The following is a 20,662-nucleotide window of genomic DNA, read 5'->3' on the forward strand; positions in this document are numbered from 1 at the left end:
AGAGACTACAATGGGATTAAGGCCTGGTCTGTCTTCAAATCCACGTACATGAGCATGGATAACAAGTCTGTTGATTACAAACTGATGTCAACAACGCTGCATACGACAAATCCTCCGCTTGCTGTCAGTAATTAAAGGTGAGTTGCCAGGGAGAACGCTTTTAGCTACCCTGGAACATGAATCTGATTTAACATGAGTCTTGTAATGTGTCAGACTCATCACAACAGTCTGAGCTGCCTACTGTACGGCCGTGCATAATATAATCAGTGATGCGTGGCTTAAGGTAAAAGGTTGGACGATCATGCAGCCCTGATTTAGTTGTACATCTTAAAACCAATAAATCTGTAAGAAACACACACGCACTACTTGCCATGCACTGGGCTTTGCATCCAATTAACCCTCCTGTTGTCCTCATTTTCTGTATACACCCCGTGTCCTCCGGGTCAAAATGACCCGTCTTCACTAAACCCCTAATATAAGCAGCTTAATTCAATTTAAACACCAAATTTCATCTTGTTTGAAGAAACAACTTGTCATTCACCACAAAATGTGTGAATACCTGAGTTTTCCCTCTTCACTTCATTTCTATAGCTTATGAAAAGAAAAAAAAATGTGCAAAAAGGAGTTTTGAATGATTTTTTTATTCATCCCAATGACTCAGTTTCTTTATTTTCTCTTTCTTTCTTTTTTCAGTGAACAATTTAAAACAATGTACAATACAAAAATATGAAAAATAACATAACCCATTTAACTAATTGGCACATGTAGGGCAGTATGCAAGTGCGCAGCCTTTGCAGATATATTTCTTACACCTGCAGCACACAGTATGTGTTTTACAGTCCTTCTTTTGAGGGCAGAACTGACATCTCTTCCTCTTACTTGCCCTAGCTGGGGAAGTGGCTGTGGTAGCTATATCCTCAGGTTGATCAGGAGCTCCAGCACTCTGAATAGCTTTCACAACTGCTGCTGAGGCTTCTGTGCGAGGGACATGCTTCCTTCTTTCAATGAGTGGAATTACAAGTGCCTTTCCCAGCTGCTCCAGGAACACCCTCCTCTTGTTCTGCTTACGAGACATCCAGGTCGGGTTGATCTCTCTCCAAATCACAAAGGCATTGTAGGAGGAAACATCAATGATGTTATGGAAGATGACCAGGGGCCAGCGGGCAGTCATCCTTCTGCAGCTGTATGTTCCAATCACCTTATCTAGGTTGTCCACACCTCCCTTGTTGCGGTTGTAGTCTAGGATGATGACTGGCTTCCTGTCCTCACGATCGCTTACGTCACCGTCTGTGTGCAGTGTGCTCAGAAGAACTACATTCTTGTTTTTCTTTGGGAGGTAAGAAACTAGAGTGGTGGTGGGCGTGAAGGCAAACTTTGATGAGAATACCTCTCTCTCCTTTGACGCAAGCAGTGCAGGTGGGAGCTCAGGCTTGTTCTTTCGAACTGTACCAACCATGGTGATCTTCCTCTTCAGGAGCTGCTGTCCGAGTTCATAAGATGTGAAGAAGTTGTCACATGTGACATTGTGACCCCTCAGTCCCTCTGTCACATCAAGCACAACTCGCATCCCCTGGTTCTTCTCTGGGCATCCACTGGCTGTCTTCCCGGTATAGATTTGCATTTTCCAAGCATAGCTTGATTTGGCATCGCAAGCCACCCATGACTTGATCCCATATTTTGCTGGCTTGCTGGGCATATACTGCCGGAAAGGACAACGACCTTTGGACAGAAGACAATAGCATCAGTGATTAGTATCAGTGTCACAGAAAACAGTCAGACAAATCAATAGTGACAATCACTTTTATTACAAATATGAAAATAGATTACCTCTAAATGGAACCAGTTGCTCATCCACTGTTACGTCAGGCCCTGGATTGTAGAGGTAGGGCAGCCGCTCCACCCACTTGTCCCAGACCTCCCTTATGGCTGCAAGTTTGTCTGTCACACGTCTTGCTGGTCTTGACTCACGGTCATCAAATCGTAGCAGTCTTGAGTAGGTGTGAAAGAGTTTGAGTGGCATTGTGGCTCGGAAAATTGGCCTTCCACTCTCTGCATCCCATAGACTAGCTGCAGCCTCACCTCGGGACCTGTATACACCGGCTAAGATTAGCAGCCCTAAATAGGCATGCAGGTCAGTCTCATCCATCTTTTTCCAGCTGTCTCCGTATTTGCGAAAACCCTCCAGATTTGTCATCTCCAGGATTATTTTTTCTATTGCTGGTGTGATAAACAGGTGGAATGTAGAGACAATGTCATGGGCATGAGAAACGGCATACCTTGTGGGTCCTGGGGTCATCTTTATGATATTTTGTTCTGCATGCCTGCCATGTTGGTCATATGCTGCTGAGGACCATGTTGTTTTGCCATTTTTTGAAAGGAAAGTCTCTCTTTCAGCTTCAGGGTTTTCTTCTTCTTCTGAAGATGATTCGTCATGCTCTGGGTTGTATTCCTCCCCATCTTCTTCTTCTGATACATCCTCCACTTCTTCTTCTGAATCAGAGTTGTCTTGCTGGACATCTGAAAAAATCTGCTCTAGAGCCTCTTCAACGTTATAACGCACACTCATGGCTTCACAGAATTTGGGGCCCTGTCATCTGCAGCACCTTTATAATCTCTGGAAATCCACCGAAAAAGAGCTCTGCAGTCTGCGAGAACGCCTTTGTGTCGTTTACTTCTGCTACTGTCTTGTTCACGTGAACTGCTAATTGGTCTGAGACTGATCAAAGGCACAGCAATCCGCGAGAAGACCACTTCTGCAGCTGCTTGACTAAAACATTGTAACATTCTGTGGTGTGTAAATAACTCTGTGACCTTGATTTCAACTCTTTTTGTCTCACGGGTCATTTTGACCCGAATACCACCTTTGTACCTTTTTTTGTACAGCTTACATGGAAATGTGAATAAAAGCAACATTTCACTTTTTCTACTGTCGGTGCCAATCTAGGCAAAGTCATAAATTTTCAAGTAAAAAAAATATTGTTAAGGGGATTTTTTGGGGGTTTTTAACACAGTGGCGGGTCATTTTGACCCGAGGACAACAGGAGGGTTAAAAGCCCTGAAAGGGTATATAGAGTATGACAGACAGACACAGGTATTTAAGTCCAGTGTTTAAAGGGCAGTAAAATGTCATGCTACAGGACTGTAACTCATTAGTTGGTCAGTGTCCTGACTGGCCTGTGGCTTTTCCCACATGGTCCTTCCACTGAATAAAGCTTTCTCATTAAAGTCCATGCATTTTACATGTTTCTCTTACTACACATGAGTATGCATGTGCTGGGTGATGAATAAGTGAAGGTGTGCTGCTCAGTGTGTGCCGTGGAACACACCACAGCTGTGTCCTGCTCCAAGACACACGTGGAGCAGAGAGTTACGTAAGACAGCACTCAGTTTGAGAACACATACACACATGCGAAGAAGACACAGCTGGGCCTTTTCTGGAAAGCTTTCACTTCTTTTTCAGCCTTTTGCCCTTTCTGCAACGTTGCAGTTAAAGAGTCTGCGTTTATGTCACAGACAGCCAAACTAGCTAGATAACACTTTACCACCTTATAAGCCAAAGCTTACTTATAAGCTGTTATTGAACCCGTATTTTCCTGCCTTAGGCATTCATAGATATGAAATGAACTGTTGCAATAATGCACAATATGTTTGGTAGCATAGTGTAAGCTAATAAAATAGCTTACAATAGTATAGGCTGAGCTAGCAAATTCTAGCCCATGAGTTTAGCCAGGTATGGCCTTCAGGAATACATTATACTGTAGGTAATATACAAGCATAGTAAGATTGCAAATGTAACCAATGAGTTAAGATAGGTAGCTTTTAGTTGCCTCTACCTTCTAGCTTAGCCTGAAGTCCTCAAAAGTTTAATTTGTATGCTTTTGTAAGTTTAGAAAAGTTACATGAGATTTACCTGTAAAGTTAAGCTATTTTCATAAATGTAAATAAAGCAAATGAAATGTTGATGTTAGCTCTTTTTCCCTTATTTCTGAAGTAAATCATTGTGCTGCAACTTCCTCTTTCGGCTAGAGGTCGATTTAAAAATCCATTTGCAGAGACGTGTTCTTCAAACATCGTGCAGTACTTAGTTATTAGGGTTCCAATCATTTTCAATGCAGTGCTGTCAGCAGTAGTTCCACAATGGCCGAACTAAAAGCATGAAATATTTGGACCCCCACGGAGCCATTTCCCTTTTACTGTCACAAGGTTTTACCCTGCCCCTTCACTGCCCCCCCAGGAAATATTTAACACTGGGCTTGAATAGAAAATCTGTAAACAAGGATGTTGATTCGTCATGTCCGGGGAACAAGTTGGATTTCACTTTAAATAAGTTGGCTGTGGGTTTTTTTTCATGGGATTTATAAGAATTCAATTTAGACCGCTATTTCAAAGAGATAGCTTGAAAAGATGTTTAACATGTGAGAGTCTGGATACTTCACAGTCATCAGGAGGAAAGTTAAAACATTTAAGCAGCGGTATTATTGTTTAATTGCTTAGATAATAAGGTGTGCAAATCAACCCCTTAAGATCCCCCTTTCTTTTATTCCTATTACTCTAGATGAATCAACTTTCTCTTCCTTTCTCTCTCTTTCTCCATCCGTACCATGCGGCGGATTAGCCAAATCTGGGGATGATCATAATTACAGAATCAATGGTGTAATTAATGTGGTCATTAGGCAGCTATAAATGTTATCACACAGGGATCAGAGAGCTCGGCGATCGATACTGTAATTACACCCCTCCCATTGCCAGTGACCATTAAAGCTTGTACGACCGCAAATTCACACTTCTATGTGTACACACAAGTGAATGTTTATGTATACAAACACACATACAGACCTTTTGACCCTAAGGTTTTACTGCCCTGAGCACTCCTGGGATACGGAGCACCATTATTCCTCTATCTAATTACTAAGCTATATCAATAGACAGAAATCAATAGGGATACCCTGTATGGTCTTTGTCTTATTGGCCTTTTAGTGCATCTTTATTGGAGAAGAACAGTATTTGGTATGCGCAAAGGGGTGAGGAAAGGTAAGAGGTAAGGGATGAACGGATTATGCCAGAACAGCCGGTAAGAGATCATAGAGTTTGTCGCTTGAGGACAGAGGGGCGAGATTTGAGTCTGACGGAGGGTAAAAGGATGGGGTTGATAACACACATGGCAGAAATGGATGAAAGGATGAACAGGTAGGAAAATCCGAAGAGGCAGTTGTCTGCGACAAGAGTGATGAGTCGCCGAGTTGAGCAGACAGAGAGACAGAAAGGAAAGAAAATGTGCATTCAGGGGTCAAAATGGGTTGAAAAAAAAAAAAAAAAAAAAAAGGCGAGGTGGTCCGGAGAATGGGGTTGGATAATGGATGTATGGCAGAAAATGGATCAGCAATGTCAGGAAAAACAGGTGGAGGAATATGGAGAGAACGTAAGAGGTTAAGTGAAAAGATGGGGAATAAGGGGTAACAGGCTTTACGTCAAGAATACATTATGTTCACCCTATTCGAGGGGGGTGGAGGGTGATCAAAGGATAAAGTTTAAAGGTTAAGAGAACGAGAACACAAAATACCTTCAATGTTGAATCAATAAACATTTGATGCTCTGATGTCACGTAGAATAACAGAATTTCTTTAAAAGTTGACAGGTGCAAATCTTGAGAGTAAAGACGTTTCAACTGTTCAAAAGCGGATTCTTGCGATATGTCTAAAACTGCTTCTAAAACGTTTCCTCAAACAAGACAAAGAAACAAGAAAGGGGAAATAAGAAAATGAAGGGAAGGGTTTCTTTGAGCATATTAACGAACCTTCTAGTTTGTTTTTGTAAAAAAAAAGATGAAAAAAAAGTCTTAGATTACTTCCCAACTTTATCATCAGTAGAGCAGCTGAATGCAAATGTCACATCTCTACTCTTAGCCTAGACAGGCGGGTTGACAATCTGGGATGATTTAAAGAAACATCTGACTGAGTCTTTGGGAGGATTTTTCTTTGCGGAAGAAATGCTATACTAAAAGAAGGGTATTGTTTGAAGGAGGGGTCACGGTCGGGTGAGATGAGACACGGAAATTGTACCCTGAAGATGAGCTGGAGATGGGAGAATGAGGATGGATGGGGATGAAGAAAGTGGGGGCGGTGGGTGCAGGTCAGGAGGAGAGGGGATGACATGAAAAGGGGGATGTGGATGGAAGGATGCAAGGTGAAGGACAGGGGTAATGTGGCCCTGAAGGGTAGCCATCTGGTTGAATGGGAAGGTGAGGTAATGATTAGCTTACAAACAGGGAATTGCTCACTTAATGCAAAATGTCAGGATGAGTGATATTTATGCAATAGCACATACCAGGGAGTGCTGTTGTAGTGCATATCCGCAATCTCTGCTGTGATCTTGTTTTTATTCAACAGCTCCACAAGAAGCATGTGATTGGGAACAACAGTTTAATTCTCATTTATCTATTAAATCATACTTTATACTGGATTAAAACTAGGCTGTTGTCAAGGAGCACAAAGCTTTTTCTCTAATCTTCCCACTCTGTATGTTATTCTTCACATGCTTCATTTTTCTCAGACTGTATTGAGATGGACGCAAAAAAAAAGCAGCTTGGAGGTGAAGCCAAAAGACTCAAAGCTCAACCCCCTGCAGTATAGGTGCTGTATGACCCCCTTAATCCTGACACAAGAATCTGTTCCACTGTGGACTGTACCCACCTGATTTCTCGTTTTATAAGCAAATTAATTGTGCGTTTTCGTTAGCGTAAGCAGCTTCACGTCATATATTGCGGCTCTTCCTGCTCTTTCCTACTGCACAGACTCTGGATGAAATTCACAATAATGTCAGAATCCATCTCTGAGATAATCTGGTTTCATCCTGTCCAAAAGGAGGAGACTGATGAATGCTGTTCATTTGTATATAAAGTGACAGATTTTGATTCTTCTACAGAAATTCCTGTGTGATAGGCTGAGTGATTCATCTCGTCCAATCATATTACTCATACAGGAACTCATTGTTGTATATACGCTGGTATAGCCACTTGATATTAATGTAACAAAAGGCAGCTTGAGAAGGCAGACAGGAACATATATAAGCGTACTTGTGCAGGGCGCTGAGGGCGTGTCCAGGGGGGTCCTAAAGTGGTCTTCTTCACACACACACACCACAGATCCTTCCTCCTCTGCGACACTGTTGGCTGGGCAGGGGAAACACTCCTGCTGCCTGGAGGACATCTTATAGGAACCAGGGGGACACGCTGTGAAAGAAAACAGAAGAAAGGATTTCAGATTTATCTCCTGCATAATATCTGTATCATTAGAACAATCCCATCTCACAGTCCATACTACCAAACTACAGAGAGGAGATGTCTGAACACTTGATTTAATGTTGAACTGGAAGTCACGAAAAACTGGCACAATTCTTCAGCCCTTTCAAAAAATAATTCAGAGCTATTTTTAATCGCTTTAGCACATTAAGAGAAACTCCAGTATTCCATTAAGAACCTAAAGCCTGAGAAAAAAAGACCTCTAATCTCCCTCTCAATTCAGTGGAGAGAAAATTAAGAATGTAAGAAGGAAAAAAAAAAAGTGAAAGAAAGTGATCCCTCAGGAAAGTATGCACAACACAGATGAGATGATTAGCCGAAAAAGCAGAGGAGACTTTGGCTAAATCCATCTGAAAACAGAATCCTCACATCATGATCATGGCCTTGACAAATGACATCAAAGGCTGCTGCTGGATTGAATCAGCCGGGCAAATAACAACAAGGCAAGGAAATGTGCAAGCACGCAGCTGCAGAAGCCCAAACTTAATTGTGTCATTGTTGTGTTAATTTTCCACTCTATTTTTTTTCCCCAGAACTCTCCGTCTGTATGCAGGATCATCGCACAAGGGCAAAAAAAAAAAAAACAGAGAGAGAGAGACCGCAAGGGGTGAGAATGTGGGCGAGGGTGATAAGCACTCATGACCTTACGTGCCGAACACACAAATGCACGCAGTGTAGCACAAGCTTATCAATGCATGTGAGACATAAACACACACTCGCCAACACACACGGAATTAAACAGGTTATTTTACACTCTCCCTCTGCAGTGTGCGGTTTCATTTTCTACTTGCCGCGTCTTTGTAGCAGGTGGTAATGGCTGTGAAATCAGAGAGCCGGCAAGCGCTCAGAGCTCTGGTGTTCTCTCTTCTGAGACTGTATACTAAAAAGCAGTTCTGCATGAAGAGCAGGGCATGCTCCCTTCTCCCTTCTCTTTCCCATCCTGCTCTTCATCCCTTTTCCTTTTTTTTAATCTGCTTTACATTCAACCTTTCTCACCTTCTCTCTCTCTCTCTCAGGGCGTGTGCCTGTAATCTTTTCCCCTAACTCTCTCTTCAGTATAATAAAAGACACCGCGTATCATTTAGTCAATACACTGTTGCATGTTTAGGATTTTTATTCAATTGTCTTTTTCTTTCAGAGGCATCAGATCTGCTTTAAGCAAAGAAAAAAGCTTTTAACTTGTTTCAGTGTCCCAAAAAGTTTTGTTTTTATTTGATGATTGAAATATGCAGTTCAAGACATATAACTCCTTTTACAGTGAGTAGAGATTCTGTCATTCCAGACACAACTGTTGGAACAATACAAGAAACAGGATCCTTACTCACTCAGTGCAGTGAACACAACTAATAACCAGCCTGTTTTAAAACGGTAAACTTCTGCTGACTCAGCAAACCCGAAAAAACTCTGTGTCTGTTGTATATGTCTTCTTCTTTTCTGAATAACTTAAACACAGGCGAGACGAAAACACACAAAAAGTCCCTGACAACCTCACACACAGACGCTGCCAAAAAAAACATCACGTTCAAGTTCAACACCGAGGTGTGATGTAAGTCTCGCACTCTAAGAACTGATAGGGTCACTCATGAAGGCTGTGACAGGCCGTGTTGTTTCTGTTCATGAGAGTCAGAGCACATATTTCAGCCTGTGTGACTGAGATTGAAAGTGTATGCGGAGATTTAGAGGTCTGGAACCGAGCTAACAGTGTGTGCAGTTTGGTGGAGAAAGTTACTGGAGCATCTCTCCCATCTCTGGCGCTGTGTCACACTACAGTTCTTTAGAGAAAAGATGACAGAGTCAGTCGTAAGAGAAGCTAAGTTAAGATGCAGACAGCGGGTGCTAGGTGACACACAGAGCTGCAGTACCAAACTGCTTCAGCACCATGATTGTTCATCAAGACACAAGCACAATAACGAAGCGGGCCTCTGTTATTCCACCTCATTTACTCAGCCACTCCAACAAAATACACACCACACAAAAGGGCTGCCATTACACATCGATTAGCGGGCCGCGTCAGCCTCCCCTGGCTCAGACCGGTGTGAGGAAGCAAGCCAGTGTGTTTCTGCATCTGTGTGTGTGAGTGTGAGTTGCTGTAAGAACCTTGTAATCGACTTTCTAATATCTGTCATTACACAGATAAAAGCATCTCGCTTTCAACTCACAGCATAGCCGAGCACAGGGACATAACAGAAATACAAACACACACACACACACAGCTCTGGAGTAGAGACCCTTTGTTCCTGACCGTGTTGCTATCCTTCCCTCACCACGCCAAGGGCATCAAGCGTGAATAGCCCCAGAATCAAGGCACAATTATGCATAGATCTATAAGACCACGGAATGGGTTTCCGCATTTTCTACCCATCAAGCTTAAAAGCATGCTAGCCATAGCTGTGGCAGGCTGCGATCCTGACTTATCTCTTCAATTCAGCGTGGATCCACATTCTGCCTGCCTACCTTGGAAATGTGCGTCTAATGATAGGGGTGTATCAAGACAATATGTGCAGCTCAGATAACAAAAGGAGCTGGCTTTCCACGCTGCCCATCATTCTCCACAGTGAAGGATCATACGACGACACGCCAACAGGCAGTGCCAGGAAAGGTCACATTAGTCAAAACGGGCCAACGGCCATCTGCCAATGGGAGAATGTGGAATCTCTAAAACACATCCAACAGTGAGGAAAAAAAAAGAAAATCCTTGTGACAAAGACCACTCGAATCATTAGAAGACATGTTTTCTTTTGTCATCCATTCGGCGTTTCATTGCCAAGGTATACAAGTTAAACTGGAGATGAGAGCACCGGGGAGAGAGAACAGGAGAGGGGTTGGTTGGAGAAATAGAGAGACAGAAGGAGAAATCTGCCAGGACAGCTGGCAAACCAACTGATCAATTTGTCCAGTGTGCCAACGGGGGAGCCGCGATTAGACTGAACACGGCTGCAAATGCGCACACACACACACACACACACACGCACCAACACGCACGCATGCATAGACATATTTCTTCAAGGTGTAATAATATAGATATGCAGTGACACGCCAAGTCCTATAAGAAGGAGTGGGGGAAGGAAGATGAGGGCTGAATACCAACTGCTGTGAGAAATAGTTAAGAGAGACACACACAGACAAACAGATGGTGTGTGAGAGACAGAAAGACGGTCGGATGCATACTGTACAAAGGAAGCGCATTATAAAAGGAGGCTGAATGGACTCCTTCAGTTTGACAGAGAGACAGAGGTAGAAAAACAGAGACGCACCGACGTGCCATGCATACAGATGAGAAGCACTGAAAGAAGCACTGAGGGAGTTAGAATAAAGTCCTCCATAGTGGGAATGTATATACAGCTCTTGCACTGCTGGGTAGAGATCTTCAGATAGCTTTTTTATTACCCTTAACCACACCAATACAGATACCTAGACTTGCACCTATTAGAGACACTCTATCAATTCGATATGATTTCAATTATTACTGTTTGGCCTGGATTAGTACACTGAAGAAACGACTAAAAATGAACGAAGCCCTTTGACAAAAGCTGAGCTAACGTTAGCAGCAGCCTTGCTAGAATCTCCAAAACCTTGTTGACACGTTTGGAAATCTCCTGAAAAACTCTGGAGATTACACGAAGGGGCTGTATATGTGAACACAAAAAGACACATTTTTTTGCACAGACTTAAGCCGGAGTTTATCTAGATATTATCCAGAGTGCATAGGTGAAAAATGGCTCTGGTTTGCCAGAGGGTTTGCCCTACTGGTAGTTTTGTGTGATTGCAATTAATGTCATTTTGTCTGGTTAATGGAATACTTTACAAAATCCTCTTGTTTGTAGTAAAAGCCCGTCATGGCCTTGCTCCAATGTACAAAACTATCAAACAGCCCACACATCCAAAGACAGAGAAAGACTAAAGTCTGCACACCAGAAGCTGCTCCAACTAAATTTAACAACAATTATCACCACATGTAACGCTTTTGGTCCCTCGCCCTTCAACAGACATTTATCCTGATTTGTAATATACATCACAGAGCCATAATGACCGTACAGTAATTCTAACCATCCCACAGGCTTGAATTTGATTCCTTATCTGATTAGCATCTCACTCCTGTTTTACTGAAAGCCTTCATTTAGGCTCAAAAGGCGCTACTGGAGGCATGCCTGATTCTGGTAGCCAAAGTCTACTTCTCATTGGCCTACATTTTCTCACAAAGAGCTTGTTGGTGTTCATGGATAAAATAAATAATGGGGAAGTAAAACTTGGTATCAATTTTATCACGTATTTAAACACTGGAGTCATGATAAAAATGAAACAGTGAGATATGCCAACAGTTTCCCCATCTAATGAATAAAACCCAAAGGCCATCAAACCCACATTTCACTGAGTTCACAAATTACTTTAATAGACTTTTGTCTTTGTGGGAGGAATCAATTTATAGTTTGCCCTTCTCTCTAATTCTTTTCTATAACCTTAAACATGGCCATTAATAAATCACGAAGCACTTAATACAATAAATGTGGGCAATGAATTGTTCTTTGCCTCCCTGACAGCTCGCATTAATTAATATTAATAACAGTGTAAGAGCTTTTCTTAAGACGTTCACACAGACACCCACTCATAGCTTTACCCCCACTGTTAAGTACACACATCCATTGAAGAACGAACAATATGCGACAAAGCAGTCTTGGCAGATACATAGATCTGAAACAGACTAAAGGGATACAGTCTCAAACGTTTGTATGAATGAATGAAAAGGAGGAAAGAGGGTGAGGGCATGTCTGAGCGAAACAGGGGAGAGGGGACGTGATTTCAGCAGGTGGAAATAAATAATTCAGAGAGCTCTAATTCAGATCAGTGCCCTCTGTGTGGCTGATGCTGATTCTGATGCTAATTCTTTCGGCTGGTAGGCAGCTTTAACATCCACAAATGAATTCTCATTACCATCTAACAACTTTGAAGGTCGCCTGTAAAGACACACACACACACAAAATAAAAAATAATAATTATATATATATGGAGGTAAAAAGAGAAAAAAATGAGTGATTGGTACATAGACTGTTTCTGGGTGAATCAAATTATAAAAGCGTGAAATGATAATGAATATGCCACCCTGGACCCGTTGAAATATGACTGAACGTGATGGATTCAGTCGTCTCAAAAGAGCCAATATTTACTAAATAATGGGATTTTGGCTTTAAAAGAAAATAAAAATTGGCTGGGCGAGAACAAAAGTTTAGAGATATTTTGTATCCTGAAAGTAGCGTAAAAAGGATTGGAGGACTGCCAGTATGAATTTCCAAGCTTAGGCAGGAAGTGCAAGCAATGAATGGACAATGCACCCTCTTTAGTCAGAAACAGCTGTTAGTCAATGGGCAGGACACATACACTGTTCCCACTATTGATCAAGGAAATATAGTCGCAGAGAACTGATGCCTGATACTAACCCTTCTCAAAGCAACACTGTCCCTTTTCCAACTTGAGATAGAAGTTTTAAAGGTTTATTTAATAGTATAATAACTTTCAACAGAAAGACAGGCGTCTCTCCAAAGTCCACAGTTTGGCAAACCCCTTTTACCTGCAGAATAAAAACGGTAACAAATGCAATTATTGTTGTTTTTCAATGTGTGTTGTTTATTGTAGTTCACAGATTGTGTCTGAAAAAAGATGTTTTCACTTTTTACATTTCAGAGGATGTTTTTCTGCTTCATTTCTGAAAAAAAACTATCCGTTACATTTCCTGGAGACCCGATGGATCCAAATTTACATTAACTCTTAAAATGGGCAGATAATAATTTGGCTTATTTGGCAACTTTGGCTTCTCTTGTGAGAAGTGGGTATGGCACTGGTTATGTACAAGCCTTCAGTTATGAATAAGAAGTCAGTAAGTCAATTTATGAAGGGTTTGATTCAAAGGCCAAGGTTGAGCAGAAGAGGACGATGACAGATTAGACTAAGGAGAAAAACAGAGTGACTGAGCAAAAAGCAGTGTACATCACTGGGAAGTAGCATCAGGCTGTATCGTTTACAGGTTCACAGCCAAGCTAGAATCCAGCACAGGGGTGCTTTTGGCTAAAAGCTAACATGCTAACTAGCTTATAGAAAAACTCTAAAATCCTGATACCTACTCTTGTGCACAATTCAAAGACATCCACTGTTGCTAGTGTGAACTTTTTTGTTTACATGCTCAAAATAGCTAACATGCTAATGTCATATGCTGTTATCCTGATTAGCTCTGACACCATCTTGGTTTCGCTGGTAAGCATTCAAACTTTGCAAAGCAGCACGAAATGTTAAGTACAGCTGAGACTGATCCAGGTGTTATTAGTTAAGCATACATTTGATAAAGAAGGTAATAGACATGTTTAAGGTATATATGTTAATGCTCTGCTTTAAATAGAATTGTTTCCCCTAAAGCCCTCGTGGTTTATCTTTACATTCAGAGATGAAACTTCACTGATGAAAAAAAGCTGTTTTGTGACACTTTCCAGATTAGGACGTTTTTTAAACAACTCTTTAAACTCGTTCTTCATCCAGTGTTGTAACCTGTCAGCACATCTAGTTTGTTTTGCAGCTATGACCAAGCCCCAGATTACAGCATAAATCCCTGTTATCAGCTCAAAGTAAAGACCTCATTTACGTCTACCCACTGACTGGCTGCTGCCTCAAAGCGTAATCGGGAGGAGAGCTCTGAGCCATGCCATTCAGGTCAACGCTTTGCTTTATCATTTCATGCTTTGTTCTGCCCTGGTTACCACAGACTGACATCACATAGAGAACACAGGAGGAAACTCGTGAACAATGCCGCCAGGGGTATTAATGTCAGTGGTGCTTTGTATGAGCTTTACACCAGAGACATGTCTAATTCTGCTGCACACACACACCCACACACACACACACACACACACACACACACACACACACACACACACTAATCCACACACACAAAAATGTACACACCAAAACATTCATCACATTTGTCTAAAGAAAACCCAACATTTCAGATTGAACAGGAGCGGTTACATCCTGAAACAGACAAAGAGCTGTCCAGTTACATCACCTCTGCTAATGCCAGGTCTGCACTGTTTTTATCAGACAGAGAGAGCAGACAGGAACAGACAGGAAACCATCCAGACGGACAAGCTAAAACAAAGCCCTACAGAATCAGAATCACTATCAGAATACAAGTATACAGCTGAACCCTCAAGCTCACTGACAATAAAAAGGTTAGAAGTCTCATGTGTGTGTACTGTGGCGTAATTGCATATTTAACAGGTTCAAATGGAATAACCCATACTGGAAAATTCACGGTCCTGCTGATTAGAGCAGTCACATGTATGGATGGAGTATTTAAACACATACTGAGTCGGTGAAATAAAAACTGCAACAGAGAAGTCTGTCATTGATTGTTGACAGAGCCTCTTCTTCCATTCCCGTTTTCACCGCTCTCTGTAATACCCATGTCACTCTGACGTTTACCTTTCTCCCATCTCATCTTCTCAAATAGCTCTTGATTGCTATCTGCTCTGCTCCCCGCCAAACGCTGCCCACACACCCCCCTCCATCCCCCTGCCCTCTCGCTATCATGTTTGCTCTCCCCATTTTTGTCTATTATTCGCCACCTCTGCTTTGGTCCGGCATCATTTTCGCAGGATTTTATCAGCAGCTGTGGAACAAAAGCCTGAGAGGGAACAATTTCAGGATAATATCGCCTCCTCTCCTCACCTGTCAGTCTCACAGAAACGCACAGACAAAGAAACACACATGTACTGTCTGTGAATATTGCAGACGCTAGGTTTTGTTCCTTTTCACAGTTTGAAAGCTTGTGTATTAGAATCAAAAATCTTAGGGAACAACTAGTTTTTTACCCAGCGCTCATCAAATATGGCAGCTTTATCAGTGGTCTAGCTCTTTACTGTTAGTATTTAATTAGGCTTTGTGGTCAAGTGATTGACGTTTAATATGCACCAACAAGTCGGACTTTGTAAGTAATACTTTCCAGTAATTTACATAATTACGTTTTGATGGCTTTGAACTCAGAGATAAAGCAAGTTCAGAAACATTTCACAGTTGGATGTGCAGCACATGCTTCACAAACATTAGTTAAATGATATTCACCGTTTGAAACAAAGCTCTCACTCCAAATGGAGCAAACAAGGGAAACCTCCTAATGAGTAAGGGCTAAAGACTACTGTTGAGTCACTGACAGCCCAGGACTTACCCCCTGTATGATAACAGCTGTAATGTAGTGGTAAAATTAATATACAGATAACTCATTGTTAAGTCACACAGAGGTTTAATCATTGTCTGATCCCTGGAAAGTTGAAAAACACTGTGTTACCAGCAGCGCTCAACGGTTGTTTTATTGCGTCACTTTAGCTGCCTAGCTTCAATTTTCCCTCCAACTGACGGCATTATGGCTCATTTAAAAATATGAAACCAGCACTTGTGCACAAATCGCAGTTTGCTCTGCTTAGCAGTTACGAGGCTTTTAAAGCCCATGTGTGTTTTGCGAATGAAAAGGTCTCTTTTGGGTTCATTTGCAGAAGTTTAGCGCCTTGAAACCCTTATGTGAATCAGGTCCTGAAACCATTTTAGAAGATTGGCCGTCGTAGTTTTCATAAACTTTTTCATCATAAAGATGGACATGAAAACAAAAAGACAGCTTGGAGAAAGAAAGCCCTTAAAAAGGCAAAATAGATGTTTTAACACCTATCTGAGAAGCCTTGTAAGATGGCCTGCAGGCTCTCAGCCTTCATGCACCACTGATACCCATTATCATCGTCCTTTCCACCTACCTCACATCCAGACAGACAACACCATGCTGGCTCCTTACTGCACACACCCAACTTGCATGGAAAACAGTTTGCTGCACAAGTCAGTCTACCAAATGTTAAGGTGATACATTGTGCATGCGTGAGTGTTGCTGTGTCTGCATTGGAGTTGCAAGGGAGCATCCAAGTCATTTCCATCATAACTATATCAGACACAAGTCAGCAAACACGTTTGCATGTCAATGTCAGGCAATTTCAGGTCGAACGCTCGCAAAATGAGATTCAATGTTCTGCTCTTTTCAAGCAGCTTGCTGTTGTGTGTATGCGTGTGTGTTTATGTACGCCATCTCTCCTGCCTGTCATACTCCACTAAAACACAATTCCACCTTCAAACCGAGAGCGAAGATAAGCTTAGGAAAGAGAAGTAATATTGATTGGTAATGCTGCTGAAGGTTATAGACGCACAGCAGACCCTTTTAGACACTTACATCTCTCCCTATTTGTAATGGCAATATGTAATGTCATTCTTCACTACCTCCAATTCCTCATGTATAAAAATGCATCAAGCGCCTGTCTGCGGTTTGTCAGCACTGTGAGCACGCTGTACACAACAATCAGAGTGGGGAGAAAACATTGATTGGAAATGCCGTCAATATTTGTGTGTTTTCATAGACGAAGATATCAAAACTAAAACTCCAAGACAACTGAAAGAGAAGAGACTCTATAGGAGAAAAAATGTTTGTTGCATTTTATTCAGATTTTAATTCACGGGGACAAAAGCAGAAAGATGTGATGTTTCCTAGACATCTAATAATATACAATATGTTAATAGAAGATAATCTTATTCTCTGGGGAAATTATTTATATGGAGAGTAAAGAGTTTTTGTTTTCTTGTAAATCGCTCATTTGCGTGTGTGAATGTGTGTGTGTTTGTGTGTGTGATACGGCTTGCTTATGGAAATAAACGAGCATAATCTTGTGCCTGCAGTCTGTTGTGACACGTTTCATTCGATTCTTTTTTATCGACTATTCAAATCTGGGATTTGAACTAAAATGAGCGTTGCCTACTAATGACATTCCATTTTCATTTGCCTCATTCGAATCAGCCATTTTCATAAAGACTGACCCAGATATAGACAAATTGGCCTGATAAATTTGATTCCCCAGAGTGCGGATAGACGAGCGCGGCTGCATCCCATTTAAGTACAGCAGAGAGGAAGGAAAAAAAAAACCTGCAGCACATTCGATCTCGTATCCTGTCTGATTGTTAAACGAGAGGAGGTCAAGGGTAATCAGATAACTCTTCAACCCTGGAAGACGCACCTATTAGAGTCACTTAGAGGGGACCAGGCTGGAATAAGGTGCATTTCAGTGTGTGCTTATGCAGTGTCATTATGTATATGAGTGCCTATAGGCACACAGCATATTAGAGTCTAAAGAGTGGGAATGATTGAAGTGTGTGCTTGTGCATGCATGAAGTAGCACCAGGATTAGGTATGCAGATTTGAAAATGCAAGCATTCGTTACAGGTTGTATTGAGAGTGAAAAACCATCTGAGTGCATTCCTTTGCAGAGGTCCTGTTACAGATACTACCATGTGGAATTTACATAATGTAGTTTCTAAAACTCTCCAGTATATTTATGCATGCCTCTTTTTTTTTTTTTCAAATATGCAAATGAGGCAGACATACGTTAGAAACACTTCTTTATATAACGTCCAATACACCATCAGAATGACTAAGGGGCAGGAATGATGTGCATTCACGCACAGAAAACTGTTGCATATGTTTACATTGGAGGTTTTGTACCGGAGGGTCGCTAGTTCAAGTCCCAATATATGGAAGTTGGTGTGGTAGCTGGATAGATTCCAGGCAAGGCACCAAAACGCCCTAAACCGCTCTGGTGCACTCCCTGCGTTGCAGAGTGTGGCAGCCTTACTCTGACATTTCTCTACAGGTCCTGTTTGTGCATGAGTGTGATTCAGACCGACAGTATGTGTGTGAGAAACATAATAATAATAAAAAAAAAAAAAGATATAAATCATATTTATTTATGACGTTAACGTCTTAAGAGTATTTGAGTCTGATAAATGTGATCCAGGTGTTGTAAAATCAATGAGTGATTGTGTTTAATAATCATGATCTCAATATCAATCAAAATAATCCTGATCATGTTTAGCACTAAAACACAGATGTTTTTTTTTTTTTTATCTTTACGTAGTTAAAGTGGACGTAACAAAGTGAACATTCTGCTCATCTCTTTCTGGGTTTCTCTCCACTTTATTCTGTCAGTATTTTATTCATACTGTATAAGTCTAACATATATTAAAACAGCCCTACACCAACACCTTACTGATCCTTTTTGACATCTAACCTGTCTGTAGGAACTCAGGTCATGAGGTCAAATTGTCCAGATTGTCCAGGGAATTTGGAAAGCACTATCTTTTCATTTCATGCAAACACAAGCATGTCATTCCAGCAAGTATTGTGCTTGTTTCTATTGGATGTTGCTGGACACTTTTTCCCTTTTTTCTCCAAAATATGAACCAAGCAAAATGCATGATGTTGTTGTACATTCATTCATTTGTTAGAATATGTACAAGTTGCTAGGCCACTGCTTTCCAGCTGCAAAAACATTCACCTCTGATTCATGTTTCTATCTTTGCTACACTGCGAGCTCCCGTGTTCAGCTGACCACCTAATCCCTGCTCATCGCTCATCCCCCTGCGACATTTGAGATCCACCATCCCGGGTTATTAAAAAGCAGAACGGCTGCAGAGATGGATGGAGACAGTGGTGGGGGGTCACTTGGACCATAAGGTTGATTAAGTGTTTTCACTTGCAGGGGGGGAGTCATGGTCAGAGCATACGACACATCGAATGTTTTTGGAGGGTGGGTAGTAGACGATGTGTGTGTGTGTGTGTGTTGGTGTGTGTGTGTGTGTGGGTGTTTGTGCGTGGGTGTGCACAACACCCCATGTGATGAGGAACAGTTGGTCTATCAAGGAGATGGATGAGGTAGGTCGATCCTCCAACCCCTCCCACCCCTTTTCTGGGTTTAACGGCTGAGCTCTGTGTTAGCGCTCAGAACACACATGCTGAAACATGAACATGGATTCTGTACGGCTCATCATTTTGATCACCGCCTTCACTTTCATCAAATGGAAAAAGCATACTTTTTAAGGATCATTTTCGGCTGCTGAATTTCTCAAATCAGTTTTGTTGCCACAAAAATACAGCTAGGATGCAGCAAGGATAATGTCCAAGGGAATGGCATTTCACCCTCATTTAAAATCTGATTGACTGGAGCCACCCCAAAGTCCAAACCAGGATTGGCTGTGTACCCTTTTGACCTTTTTTTGTGAACTATTTTGTCAGAACTTTAGATTGTGCAGAAAACATAACGTCCTTTGAGACCATACAACATTTATTTTTAAATTTTGCACATTCCCACAGCGCTTATTTATAGAGGTAACAAAAATGATACACATGAAAATAACATGTACGATACTACAAAAGAAGCAGTTAAAGGTGATTTGATTGGTGGAGATGGAAAGGGTGACAAAAAATGATATTCTGATAGCTAGGTGTGCCGAAGTTGGGCGACGACCAATCAAAATAGTTTGGACACGCCCCTGCAGACAACAAGGTGCTAATCACAGCTAATGAATGTGTTCCTGTGATAAAAAATGAGGGAAAAGTTACAGACAGGAGAAATGTAAATGAGGTGAAGACAGCGAACAGTTAAACTGCACTTTTTACACTGAAAACAGTCTTTCTAAAATATCTAAAAATGTCTGCAGTTCTTCAAAGTCAAACACGTGTAAAGCACGATGTTATCGAATTATAAAGAATGCAGTGAAAGACAGAACATCGCGCACACACACACACACACTGACAATGAGCGGACAATTATCACAGTTTAGTCTTCCTGCTGTTTGAATTAAAAATGAGGCCTTGCAACACAATCAGGGGCCACAATTAAGCTGTGAAGGTAAAGCGGCCCTGACCTTGTTGTGTAATTAACGGACTCTTCTTTCATTAATCCCCCACCACCCATCTCTTAGCGACCCCCCTACACATCTTCTCGTTCACTCAATGCCTCCCTCATTCTAAGCAGCCGTTTAATTAAGACATGCAAGATGGCGTCGCGAGGAGTCAGGGGAGGGGAAGTCGAGCAATTAGTGGAGGGAGAAAGGAGGTAAAGAGACGTTTGAAAAGGAGAGAGAGAGAGAGAGAGAGGAGGATAAGAAGACAAGCGATGTACGGAGAGTGAAAGTTCTACCATATTTACTTTTCAAGGATTTGAGAAAGTTAGTTTGCGAAAAAGTAGTTCCTGAAAATGGAACAACATAAAAGGAAATAAAACAAGGAACTCAAAGCAATTAAAAAATATCTACATTATAGGAAGTTTCATTTATCCTTTACTGATTTATTAAATAGCTCTGAGGTGATCCGTGTTTGATTAAGTGGTCTGATCAGACAGCCTGAGAGGGATCGCTTCTGTGCCCTCTGCTTCTACGTCTAGAGAGAGTTCAGAGTCTCAGTCTGAGATAAAACCATAAATGTGTATCCAGTGCAGCCATATTAAATATTAATGGTGAATT

At 41.5% G+C, this 20,662-nt stretch overlaps 1 protein-coding gene across 1 annotated transcript in view; it reads right to left on the reverse strand.

Moving 5' to 3' along the window:
* Positions 1 to 20,662, reverse strand: part of epha10 (EPH receptor A10) — a 149,508-nt gene that overhangs the window by 50,673 nt on the left and 78,173 nt on the right. The window contains exon 4 of the mRNA XM_079367751.1: positions 7,073 to 7,228. Within this exon, the coding sequence (XP_079223877.1) occupies positions 7,073 to 7,228 (156 nt within the window). The remainder of the gene's footprint in view (positions 1 to 7,072; positions 7,229 to 20,662) is intronic.

Source organism: Symphodus melops (assembly GCF_947650265.1).
Source record: "Symphodus melops genome assembly, chromosome: 18".
NCBI classification, from domain to species: Eukaryota; Metazoa; Chordata; class Actinopteri; order Labriformes; family Labridae; genus Symphodus; species Symphodus melops.